General features: G+C 43.2%; 1 protein-coding gene across 1 annotated transcript in view; it reads left to right on the top strand.

Annotated features, from left to right (window-relative positions):
* Window positions 1–13267, top strand: part of LOC309415218 (lens epithelium-derived growth factor-like) — a gene marked incomplete at both ends in the record, with an annotated part of 148530 nt that overhangs the window by 114700 nt on the left and 20563 nt on the right. Inside the window, 4 exons of the mRNA XM_082012669.1 lie at window positions 1819–1889; window positions 2840–2941; window positions 3146–3365; window positions 4163–4274. Coding sequence (XP_081868795.1) covers window positions 1819–1889; window positions 2840–2941; window positions 3146–3365; window positions 4163–4274 — 505 coding nt within the window. The remainder of the gene's footprint in view (window positions 1–1818; window positions 1890–2839; window positions 2942–3145; window positions 3366–4162; window positions 4275–13267) is intronic.

Here is a 13267-nt window from a genome sequence, read left to right as displayed (position 1 = left end):
CACCTCTTCCCCCTCTGTACTGTGTTTCTGTGGCAAGGTCTTGTGGGGTGTAGCTGCAGGGGTGGATTCTGTGAGAAGAGATCAGGAGCTGCCCCCATGTCAGACAGAGGCAGTTCCAGCTGGCTCCAAGACGGACCTGCTGCTGGCCAAAGTTGAGCCAATCAGCATTGTTGGTGTCACCTCTGTAAAAACATTTTTAAGAAAGGGTAAAAAACGCTGCACAGCAGCTGTGAGAGGAATGAGAAAAATGTGAGAGAAACAACAATGCAGACACCAAGGTCAGTGAACAAAGAGGGGGAGGAGGTGCTCCAGGCACCAGAGCAGAGATTCCCCTACAGCCCGTCGTGAAGACCATGGTGAAGCAGGTTGTCTCCCTGCAGCCCATGGAGGACCCCATACCACCGGAGCAGGTGGATGTGTCCTGAAGGAAGCTGTGACCCCATGGAGAGCCCACACTGGAGCAGGCTCCTAGCAGGAACTGTGGCCTGTGGGAAGGACCCATGCTTGAGCAGGTTTGCTGGCAGGACCTTTGGCCCCATGGGGGACCCATGCTAGAACAGTCTGTTCCTGAAGGATTGCATCCCATGGAAAGGACCCATGCTGAAGCAGTTTTTTACGAACTGCAGCCTGTGGGAAGGACCCACATTGGAGGTCGTGAAGGATTGTCTCCCATGGGAGGGACCCCACCCTGGAGCACAGGAACAGCACGTGGAAGAAGGAGCATCAGAGACAAAGCATTATGAACTGACTGCAACCCCCATTCCCCATCCCCCTGTGCTGCTCGGGGGAGGAGGTAGAGAAGTTGGGAGTCAAGTTGAGCCTGGGAAGAAGGGAGGGGTGGGGGGAATGTTTTTTTAGATTTGTTCTTATTTCTCATTACCCCATTCTGATTTGATTGGCAATAAATTAAATTAATTTCCCTAAGTAGAGTCTGTTTTGCCCATGACAGTAATTGCTGAATGATCTCCCTGTCCTTATCTTGACCCACAAGTTTTTTGTCATATTTTCTTCCCCTGTCCTGCTGAGGGGAAGTGGCAGAGTGGCTTGGTGGGCATCTGGCAGCTAGCCAAGGTCAACCTGCCACACCCTCCTTCACTGACCTTGGTGTTTGCAGGATTGTTTCTCACACTGGTTTTTTTCTTTGTTTTACCTGTTCTTAAATATGTTTTCACAGAGGCACCACCAGCTTCACTGATTGGCTCATCTTTGGCCAGCAGTGGGTCCATTGCAGAGCCCACTGGAATTGGCTCTGTCCGGCACAGGCACAGCCCCTGGTCTCTTTTCACAAGAGGCTACCCCCCCTGCTACCAAAACCTTGCCACATAAACCCAATACAGACCTTTAGCACCTATGAGTTAGAGAACAACTTACTTGTTTGTCTTTACCACTTGTTAGGGTACATACATTGTGAACTACTTATTTGGATGGATTTGGACTATAACTGTGTCCAAGTCTCTGAAATCCAAAGCATCAGTATTCAGGTATCCTCTCATCATAAAGCTTCTACAGTTTCCCAGCTCTTACTATTTATTGAAACCTTCTTTTAACCTGGGTTAACTTCTAGAAAGCAGCAGTTGGATAATACAGCAGAAAAATGTTCAGTTGTAACTCCATGTTGTTGTTGTGTGTCCAGTTACAAAAATACAAACAAAAAACTACATTATTTGCTACCTTAATGCACCTTAGGAAAACTTAATATGAGTTGCCTACTCATATTTTTTTGCCTTCTGTATCTCAAGTTCAGGTTTGTAGAAATGTTTCTACAAAAATATCTCATGAGATTATTAAATATTCATGCCTGCTATTTCTGATCTTTAGAAACATCAATGGATTCTAGGCTTCAAAGGATACATGCAGAAATTAAAAACTCACTCAAAATTGATAATCTAGTAAGTATATTTTGTTCATTGATGTATGTGTACAATGCAGGTAGGAAATATTTTTTGAATGCCTGGTTTGAAGTATGATTTATTAAACAATATATCTTGAGAAGTAAAGGAATTCTTTAATTTGCAAGGGAAATTGGGGAACTTCTTTCTTGATTACTCACCTGGTTTTCTCAGAGCACCATCATGTGAAAAGTGTTGGAAGGGATTTTGCCTCTGACTTAGCACTTCTACTTCATGAAGGCTATTTGTGTAATGAGAAACTAATAGTTTAAGTGAAGAAGTCTCACAACAAACACTGCAGTGGCTTCTGCATTTAACAGCATTTGAAGTAGTTTCAAGTCAGTCTATGAGTTTGTGTTGTCATGCTAAAGAGTAAAACATTTGTTTCTAGTACAACCAACTCTTAAGTCTACAAAAATTTTCTGAATTCAATGTCAGAATATTAAATTTAAAAATTTTCACCTCAGAAAAATGGTTCAGTTAAATATTTTTCTGTCAGCTGAACTCCAGATAGTAAATTCACTTCAAATGTAAAAATAATTGAAATAAAAGCTCACAGAGATATAATCTTATTCTTACCTGGATTAGAAGATGTTATAAGATCAGTTGTAGAGCTAGAGCAAAGATGCTTTCATTATTGTATTTATCACTAAGTGTGGCAGCTACCATATTCTGCTGAGAGTAGTCCTGAATCCTTCTTTTTCTCTGCCAAGTACCCAGGTGGTTTCTACAACTTGAGCATCTTTGTATATAATTTGATGAGTGAAAATCTCATCTCTTTAGAGAGAGATCTAAGCAGTGTCTGACTTGCTTTTCTGCTACTTTCCCCCAAGAACAGGATCTAAAACCCTACATGGCCTTCAATTTTATATTTTTTCCTCTTAATGTGGCTACCAAAGATTGTTAGCATTTAAACAAAGTTTTCAAATCAAACTTTTGTTTATATACAGGATGTGAACAGGTGTATTGAGGCTCTTGATGAGCTTGCTTCCCTTCAGGTCACAGTGCAACAAGCTCAAAAGCACACAGAGATGATTTTGACTCTGAAGAAGGTGAGTTTTGTAACTTCATTTAAAGTAACTTCAAAGGGGAACCTTTATTTTTAATTGACATCAAGTTTATTTACTACTTTGGAGCATGTTTTGCTTCAAGTCTAAACATAACATACAACAAGTTAAGAATTTCATATAACACTTACTGAGATTAGATATGTATATATATAAGTGGAGTTGACTGTTTTACCTTTTAATTTTCAGATACGGAAGTTCAAAGTTAGCCAAGTTATCATGGAAAAATCTACAATGCTCTATAACAAGTTCAAGACCATGTTTCTAGTTGGAGAAGGAGATTCTGTTCTCTCACAAGTACTAAATAAATCACTTGCTGAGCAGAAACAGCACGAGGAAACAAAAAAACCCAAAGAACATTGGAAGAAAGGTCCAACCAAAAAAATAGAAAAGGAAAAAGAACTAACAAGTAGGTGCTGGTGTACTTCATCCCACTCTCCCCAGGTGACTTCACTATAGTAGCACAGAGGCTGAAATGTTACCAGATATGTTTGTGCTATATTTTTAATGACATTTATAGTACAGTAGGATTTATTTAGTAACTAATTATGCTGCAGTTATCTTCCAAGTTGCATCATGGGAGTAGGGAAGGAAGAAGATTAGTACTGAAGTCAATTCATTTGGCATAATTCTATGAGTATAATAGCTGAATGAGCTTCCATAGTTAATACTTTATGTGGTGTTTTAAATAAAATAGTTCTTTCAGTTAGCCTCACAGTTCATTTTTAGTTTCTGGTTTATATCCAATCTCCGCTAATTTGTGAGTCAAGTTCCAGTTGTTAAGGGATATTCAAGAGTGGCTGTTTCCTTACGCAGCTCTGGCCCAGGACTCCCTCCTGCCTAGCCACTCTTGAAATATATGCTGATCACTTCAGGTTAACTGTCATACACTTAATACTTCTCAAGTTAATTTTCAAATGTTCTTGAATTTGCCTTGAAATGTGTTGTGAATTACCTTGAAACTATAGCCTTCAGCAATATTTTATATGCTTGCTCATTTTATTTAGATAATGCAATTTATGTGACTGAGGTATATTGAATTCTTAAGTCATCCTAATATCCCTTCTTGCTTTTATATAGAGCTTCAGCTGGTAGATTTCAAGGTTATAGGAAAAACATTTGTAGTGTTGGAGTTGATGCTTCTTATGACAGAATTTTGTTTTTCTTGCTTCCTGCAGATCTGATTCTTTCCCCTTCATTTTAAAGGTGCAAATACACTAAATGGAGCATCTGAAACTCAGGACATCAACCAATCACAACAGAATGGAGAGAACACTGAGGAGAAGAGAGAGAAGCATGAAGTTGGCACTAAGAAAAAGTGAGTTAATGTTACTAAGTTCACTGAACTAAACATTTTTAATTTTAAGCTACTTAATCATGTTTAATTAATCTTTTCTTTGAAGGGTTTTCTCCTCAACTTTAGAAAAATATAATAGTATGTTAATTCCACTCTAGTTTGAACAAACATTTTTAGAAGAAATGCTTCACTCATTTCTATTGGCGCTTCAGGACATGGTTTAGGGGACATGGTGGCGCTGGATTAATGGTTGGACTTGATGATCTTGAAGGTCCTTTCCAACCTTAGAGATTCTGTGATTCTGTGATAGTGTCAGTAGAAGGAACTTCTATAGGACGTTCTGCTAGCAGGCTAGATAGCTTGAAGTGGGACAGAATTCTGTATACTCTTTCTTCTGTGTTTTAGAGTTCTATTAAGCGGGAAGCAAAGGAAGCTTGGACGACCTGACACAGAAATCCATGAGACATCAAATTTTTGCAAGTTCTCTTATTCCAGTCAGTAGACAAGTAAACACAATGTAAGAAAATTGCCTAAATATAGTTAACTAGCATTAGAATTTCTGCCTATGAAATTTCAGAACTCTTTGGCTAAGTGTAACAGGTGTATAAAGTTGCCAAATTAAACTGTTCTGGTTAAAACATCCATAAGAATGCTTGAATTTGTATATGTACATTACTTCTTCCTGAGGTCCCTTTCAAACTGGATTATTCTATGTCTTGTGGTTTAACCTGGCAGGTAGCTAAAACAACCACACAGCCATTTGCTCACCCTCCTCCCGCTCTGCCCAGCAGGATGGGGAGAGCACTGGAAAAAAGAAAGGGTAAAATTTGTGGGTTGAGATAAAGACAGTTCAACAGGACAGGAAGAAAAAAAAATCCCCTAGTGTTGACTAACCAGGTGGCTTTTGCTAAATGAGTTCATTTAGTCCATGATGTCATACGGTATGGAATATCCCTTTGGCCAGCCTGGGTCAGCTGTCCTGGCTGTGTCCCCTCCCAGCTTCCCATGCACCCCCTGCCTTCTCGCTGGCAGGTCCGCATGAGAATCTGAACAGTCCTTGACTGCTTAGCAACAACTGAAAACATCAGGATGTTATCAACATTATTTTCATCCCAAATCAAACACACAGCACTATATCAGCTACTGTGAAGGAAATTAACTCTATCCCAGCCGAAAAAAGGACAATATCCAGCCCTTATTCTATACCATCTACGTCATGCCCAGGTCCCACACTTTCCAATACATTCCAAATATCACTACCACTTTTCCTGTATTTTGATATATACACACATATATCATTCCCTCAGTTTATGGGCCATTCCTCTAAAATGTCCGTTGAGTTCATTTAGTCCATGACATTGGGCTCCATCTGTCATAACTGTCTATCAGGGCAGGAGAGATGGTGTGTGGTGTTGGATTGTTGCATGCTGAAGCCAGTTCTGGTTCCATCACTGTTGCTCTTATACAGTATTATATAGCAATTAACATCATACAATTCAAATCATTGACTATTTTCACCCAAAATCAAATCCCCTTGAGGTACACATCAGACTTCCCCATCCTCCCGCATCACCCACCAAGTGCACCCAGGTCCTTGAGCAAAAGCAATCCCACAAATGGATTTGCCTTTGCCCAAGGCAGGAATAACCCAGACTGTCTTCCCCAGTATATTTTTTTTACGTGCACCACAGGGACTTTATCCCCTTCTACAGTACGTAAGAGTTTTGATTGGGCAGGGCCAGCTCGATTGACAGATCCCCTAGTGCTGACTAACCAGGTGGCTTTGGCTAAATGTTTATCCCAATGTTTGAATGTCCCGTCACCCATTGCTCTCAGGGTAGTCTTTAACAGTCCGTTGTATCATTTGATTTTCCTGGAAGCTGGTGCATGATAGGGGATGTGATATACCCACTCAATGCCGTGCTCTTTGGCCCAGGTGTCTATGAGGTTGTTTCGGAAACGAGTCCCATTGTCCGACTCAATTCTTTCGGGGGTGCCATGTCGCCATAAGACTTGCTTTTCAAGGCCCAGGATAGTGTTCCGGGCAGTGGCATGGGGCACGAGATATGTTTCCAGCCATCCGGTGGTTGCTTCCACCATGGTAAGAACATAGCGCTTGCCTTGGCGAGTTTGTGGGAGTGTGATATAGTCAGTCATAGAACAGAATCATAGAATCATTAAGGTTGGAAAAGACCTCTAAGATCATCAAGTCCAACCGTTAACCCAACACCACAATGCCCCCTAAACCATGTCCTGAAGTGCCACATCTACACGTTTTTTGAATACTTCCAGTGATGGTGGCTCCACCACCTCCCTGGGCAGCCTCTTCCAATGCTTGACCACTCTCTCAGTAAAGAAATTCTTCCAACGTGGTGTAGTCTCTCCATAATCTTCCCCGGTACCGAGGTCAGGCTGACAGGCCTGTAGGTCCCAGGATCCTCCTTCCAGCCCTTCTTCTAGATGGGTGTCACACTGGCAAGCCTCCAGTCGCCTGGGACCTCCCCTGTTAACCAGGACTGCTGATAAATGAGGGAGAGTGGCTTGGAGAGCTCATCCCTCATCTCCCTCAGTACTCTTGAGTGGATCCCATCAGGCCCCATAGACTTGTGAGTGTCCAGGTGGCGTAGCAGGTCGTTAACTTCTTCCTCTTGGATTATGGGGGGTTTCTTCTGCTCTCCGTCCCTGTCTTCCAGCTCAAGGGGGCTGAATACCCTGAGGAAAACTGGTGTGACTGTTAAAGACTGAGGCAAGGAAGGCATTAAGTACCTCAGCCTTTTCCTCATTCTTGGTGACAGTGTTCCCCCTCGGCATCCAGTAAGGGATGGAGATTCTCCTTGGCTCTCTTTTTGTTGTTAATATAGTTGTAAAAACGTTTTCTGTTATCCCTTATGACCGTGGCCCGATTGAGTTCTTAGCTGGGCTTTTGCCTTTCTAATTTTCTCTCTGCATGACCTAACAAGATCCCTGTACTCTTCTTGAGTTGCCTGCCCCTTCTTCCGAAGGTGATAAACTTGCCTTTTTTTCCTGAGTCCCAGCAAAAGCTCCCTGTTCAGCCAGGCCGGTCGTCTTCCCCACCAGCTCGTCTTATGGCACATGGGGACCGCCTGCTCCTGCGCCTTTAAGACTTGCTTCTTGAAGAATGTCCAGCCTTCCTGGACCCTTTTGCCCTTCCGGTCTGTCTCCCAAGGGACTCTCTCAACCAGTGACCTGAACAGGCCTAAGTCTGCCCTCCGGAAGTCCATGGTAGTGGCTTTTCTGACCCCCTTCCTTACTTCACCAAGAATTGAGAATTCTATCATTTCGTGGTCGCTAAGCCCAAGACGGCCTCTGACCACCACATCTCCCACCAGTCCTTCTCTATTTGTAAACAGCAGGTCAAGCGGGGCACCTCCCCTGGTAGGCTCACTTACCAGCTGTGTCAGGAAGTTATCTTCCAGGCACTCCAGGAACCTCCTAGACTGTTTCCTCTCTGCTGTGTTCTATTTCCAGCAGACGTCCGGTAAGTTGAAGTCCCCCATGAGAACAAGGGCTAGCGATTGTGAGACTTCTGCCAGTCACTTGTAGAATGCTTCGTCTGCCTCTTCATCCTGGTTGTGTGGTCTATAACAGACTCCCAGCAGGATATCTGCCTTGTTTGCCTTCCCCCTCATCCTTACCCATAAGCACTTGACTTTGTCATCACAATCCTTGAGCTCTGTACAGTCGAAACACTCCCTAACATACAGAGCCACCCCACCGCCTCTCCTTCCTTGCCTATCCCTTCTCAAGAGCTTATAGCCATCCATTGCAGCCCTCCAGTCATGAGAGTCATCCCACCATGTTTCTGTGATGGCGACTAAGTCATAGCTGTCCCACTGCACAATGGCTTCCAGCTCCTCCTGTTTGCTGCCTGTGCTGCATGCATTGGTGTAGATGCACTTGAGCTGGGCTATCGATTTCACCCCCAACTCCAGCATGCCACCCCTAGGCTCATCTCTAGCGAGCCCAATTTCATCCCCTTCCCCCTTTGAATCTAGTTTAAAGCCCTCTTGATGAGCCCTGCCAACTCATGAGCAAGAATCCTTTTCCCCCTTGAAGATAGTTGCACTCCATCTGCTGCCAGCAGGCCCGGTGCCGTGTAAACTGCCCCATGGTCAAAAAAACCCAAAATTCCACCGATGGCACCAGCCTCTGTGCCACGTGTTAACCAGGTGTGTTTTTCTGTTCCTTTCAGTGTTCCTCCCTGCCACTGAAGGGATTGAGGAAAACACTACCTGTGCTCCTGATCCTTCAACCAATCACCCTAGCGCTCTGAAGTCCCTTTTAATCGCTTTTAGACTTCTTGCGCAACCTCGTCACTGCCAACCTGCACGACCAACAGTGGGTAGTAATCAGTGGGCTGTACCAGACCAGGGAGTTTCCTAGTAACATCTCTCACCTGGGCCCCAGGGAGGCAGCAGTCTTCCCTGTGGTCCCTTGTCAATCCACCAGGCCTCCCCATATTTATATTTCAGCCATCATCCTCCATACTGGAGAGGCTTTAACCGCTTGGCTTGTTTGATTGCAGCGCATGTTTCGCATTCATGGATAACCTGTGCAATAGTGTCCATGGTCAAGTCCACCCCTCGATCACAAGCCCATCGATAAGTTTCATCTCTTCCCTGAGGCCCTAGATGTCATGGGCCCACCGAGCTATAAATAGTTCACCCTGACGTTGCTCTGCTTCCATTGCTGTAACCACCCCCACAGGGCGTTTGCCACCATCCATGGTGGTAGAGTACTGGCCACTTTTCTTGTTCAGCAGTGTCTAAAGCCAGCTGGATGGCCTTCACTTCTGCGAATTGGCTCAATTCACCTTGTCCTTCAGCAGTTTCTACAACTTCTGGTATAGGACTCCACACAGCAGAATTCCACCTCTGATCCTTTCCCACAATGTGACAGGACTCAGTGAACAGGGCACATTGCTTCTCATTTTAATGAGAATCATTAAATCATTTTAATGATTTTAAAAAATGAAACAAAAAATCCGATTTATATCCATTATGCTGACAGAGGAGTTTGCAAGAAAGCAAAAAAAAAAAAAAGAAACCTTTTCACATTTTATCAATATTATGTTTTGTGCTTAGCAATTAGGCATCAGGTATAATCTAAACTATGCACAGTCACTAAGATAAGCTACTGCTCCTTACTTTTACGTAAGTGGAGCTCTGTATAGTTCCCTAGATGCATAAAATATGAAATCTATTTAAAAGTAAAGAAGACTCAACTCTCATGAGACCCCACCTGGAGTACTGTGTTCAGCTCTGGGGCCCCCAGCATAAGACAGACATGGACCTGCTCAAGTGGGTCCAGAGGAGGGCCATGAAGATGATCAGGGGGCTGGAGCACCTCCCCTACAAGGACAGGCTGAGAGAGTTGGGGTTGTTTAGCCTAGAGAAGAGAAGGCTCCGGGGAGACCTTATAGAGGCCTTCCAGTACTTAAAGGGGGCCTACAGGAAAGATGGGGAGGGACTCCTCTTTATCAGGGAGTGTAGTGATAGGATGAGGGGTAACAGTTTTAAACTGAAAGAGGGTATATTTAGATTAGATATTGGGAAGAAATTCTTTACTGTGAGGGTGGTGAGACACTGGCACAGGTTGCCCAGAGAAGTTGTGGATGCCCCCTCCCTGGAAGTGTTCAAGGCCAGCTTGGATGGGGCTTTGAGCAACCTGATCTAGTGGAAGGTATCCCTGCCCGTGGCAGGGGGGTTGGAACTAGATGATCTTTAAGGTCCCTTCCAACCCAAACCATTCTATGATTCTATGATAACCACAACAACACATGACAGTTTATTGCAGAAATCAAAAAACTTATCAGATTTACATAATAATATATTAAGAATTGCAGAAAAGATAAAAACAATTTAGTGTCTTTGGGACATTGGAAAAGTTTAGGTTTTCCCCAAGAAGTGTGTTTATGTTTCTAGAGAAAGAATAACTGACAAGGAAGAGATTAAATCACTTGGGGGGGGGGGAAGTAAATAAATCTAGATTCTTGTTAAAGGATAGAGAAAGGTTATAATTGTTCTAGATGAAGGGGACCGTTTCCTTCTCCTAATTCCCAGAATTTTTGCCTTGTTCCCCCCCTTCTTCCTCCTGCCCAAGAACTGCCTGGATGGGAACGTCTCAATCTCATGGTGGTGGCTTCTTCACCCACTTGTGGAATAGGTCTTGAGAATGGGTCAGATCGTTTTCTTCTTGCTGTCCCAACCCTCTAAGTTTCTGGCAGGATCTTCTCTCCATGCTAATGCTTGGCTCATTTGTGATAATTTGTCTTCTGACTGCAAACTGCTTGATATTACTCAACTGGCTTTGCAGAGACAGAATAGCATAAATCATAACTTCTTCCTTGTTCTGTCTGATAGTATAGCCTCCAGCTGCCAGACAGAGAAGGAAGTGTTCTCCAGGGAACCCTATGTATTCCACAACCTGAGCAACTTAATTCATGGCTATAGAATTTTGATATAAATCTCAATCTCATGTATTCAAGACTTACTTAAAATGTAATACATGGCCCTGCTGGAACAAGAGAGCTCTCTCTTCAGGTATTCTCAGGATACTTCTAAACAGAACCCACCAGCTCTGTCCTACTGTTAGGAAATCTAAGTCACTGAAAGACTGACATCACTTAATTTCTGGAATCAGTTTTTCCCATCCTCCCACAATACTACATATTGATTTACAAGAGCTTTTTTATTCTCCACTTAAAAAGTTAAATAATACTTGGGGAAAAAAAAGGCAGAGGGAGGACACAGAAATTGGTGCAAACCATTTGGGAACTTTGTCAGGTCTTGTGCCTCCTCTTAGTTTCAAAGTACTACCACAATGTACAGACACTATGTATTAAAACATACTCACAGCTCAGATTCCATTTGCTCCTCTTGCTTACACTTTCTTTCTGTTGGTTCTCTCTCATGTTGTCCTTGTAACATGTTTCTTCTATGAGCTCCTTGAAAGTTTCTCCCTCCTTTTTTCTTCTGTTTAGGGTTTTAGGGTGAGAAGAGAGAAGGAGTCTTTAGATTACTGAACGTCAAAACCATTAATAGTTAAACCTACCTGCTCTAGATGTCTACACATTATTACTCTAGTCCATGAAACACCCTGATGGGAGTTAGCATTCCTCTATAACTAGATCCAAATCTTTTATATGCAGATAAGAAGCTGAGTTTTATTAGTGCTTTCTCTCAGATATGGAGAAGAATATCCCAAACACCAAAAAACCCAAAGCCGTTCCCAAATGATCAGCTAGAGACAGCTTCCTGTCTTTCAAAAATATATTTCACAGACCCCACAGATTCTCAACACTCAGGACAAAAAAATATATGCATTCGAGTAAGCATATTAAAAAAACCCAACAAAACAAACTTTTGCTATAATAAATTACTTACATTTAAATCCATCTTTTAAAAAAATAAAGTATTAGAATTTTTTTTTCTTTGGAAATATCTAAAAGCTATCAAAAAGATTATTTGACAGAAAGGAATTCTGCAACTTCTCATTTCCAAGACATGCATCTATATTAGCCAGACACAAGGCTCCAACACTTAATAGAAAAAATTGAAGACCTAATATTAGCTTTAAGAAATATTTTCAGTGAACTACTGTTCTTTACAATAAGTAAGTCAATAAAGAGCAATATACCTTATCACCTTCATGTTCTCCTTCATCATCTTCAGAATCAGACACTGATGCAGAACCCACTTGGGAAGTATTTCTCCTTTTTGGTTCAGTCTCCCTCTTTGCTTCTCTTCTATCAAATTCCTTCCTTGATTTGTCGTCTTCCTTCTGACTCTCCTCATCTTTTTTCCCTTGTTTTTTGGCCTTTTCTTCCAGTCCTTTTTTCTTTGTCTTCTCCTCTTCACGAACACTAAAACACAGTAAATTATTTAAGCTTCATATTCATTATCTATACCCAGTTTAAAAGAGAACCTAATTCTCAGTTCAGGAAGATGTACTTTTTAGTTTTAGTTTTTACTATCAAATATTCCACTTGCTGCACAAAGTTGGCTCCCTCTTAGATCTTTCGTTTCATATGACCATAGGATAATTCAGGTTGGAAGGGGCCCCCGGAAGTCTCTTGTCCAACCCGTTGCTGGGGGTGGTTCAGACCAGGTTAATCAGGGCTTTCTCCAGTCTAGTCTTGAAAACCTCCAAGGACGGAGGCTGGACAACCTCTCTGGGCAACCTGCCCCACTGCTTGACTGTCCTCTGGGTGAAAAAGTATTTCCCTATGTCCAGTCTGATCTTCTCTTGTTTCAGTTTCTGCCTGTTGCCTCTCATCCCCCCACCATGCACCTTTGTGATGAGCCTGGCTCCTTCTTCTTGATGAACTCCTTGTAGGTATTGGAAGGCTGTCATTAGATATCCCCCAAAGCCTTCTCCAGGCTGAACAAGCCCAGTTCCCTCAGCCCCTCCTCATAGGACACGTGTTCCAGCCCTCTGACCACCGTGGTGGCCCTCTGCTGAACTCGCTCCAGTTAGTTGGCATCTTTCTTGTCTTGGGGGACCCAGGATTCTAGATGTAGTCTAACAAGTCTAAATAATCAAACCAGTTATCCTCAGGGTATTCAGCCCCCTGAGCTGGAAGACAGGGACAGAGAACAGAATAAACCCTCCATAATCCAGGAGGAAGCAGTTAAAGACCTGCTACGCCACCTGGACACCCACAAGTCTATGGGGCCTGATGGGATCCACCCAAGAGTGCTGAGGGAGCTGGCGGAGGAGCTTGCCAAGCAACTCTCCCTCATTTATCAGCAGTCCTGGTTAACAGGGGAGGTCCCAGACGACTGGAGGCTTGCCAATGTGACGCCCGTCTACAAGAAGGGCCGGAAGGAGGATCCAGGGAACTACAGGCCTGTCAGCCTGACCTCGGTACCAGGAGAGATTATGGAGCCGTTCATCTTGAGGGTGCTCACAGGGCATGTGCAGGACAACCAAGGGATCAGGCCCAGCCAGCACAGGTTCATGAAAGGCAGGTCCTGCTTGACCAACCTGAT

The sequence above is a fragment of the Phaethon aethereus genome (assembly GCF_964289735.1).
Source record: "Phaethon aethereus genome assembly, chromosome: W".
NCBI lineage: Eukaryota > Metazoa > Chordata > Aves > Phaethontiformes > Phaethontidae > Phaethon > Phaethon aethereus.
Note: the sequence above shows the minus strand (reverse complement) of the source record. Positions and strands in the feature narration are given on the sequence as shown.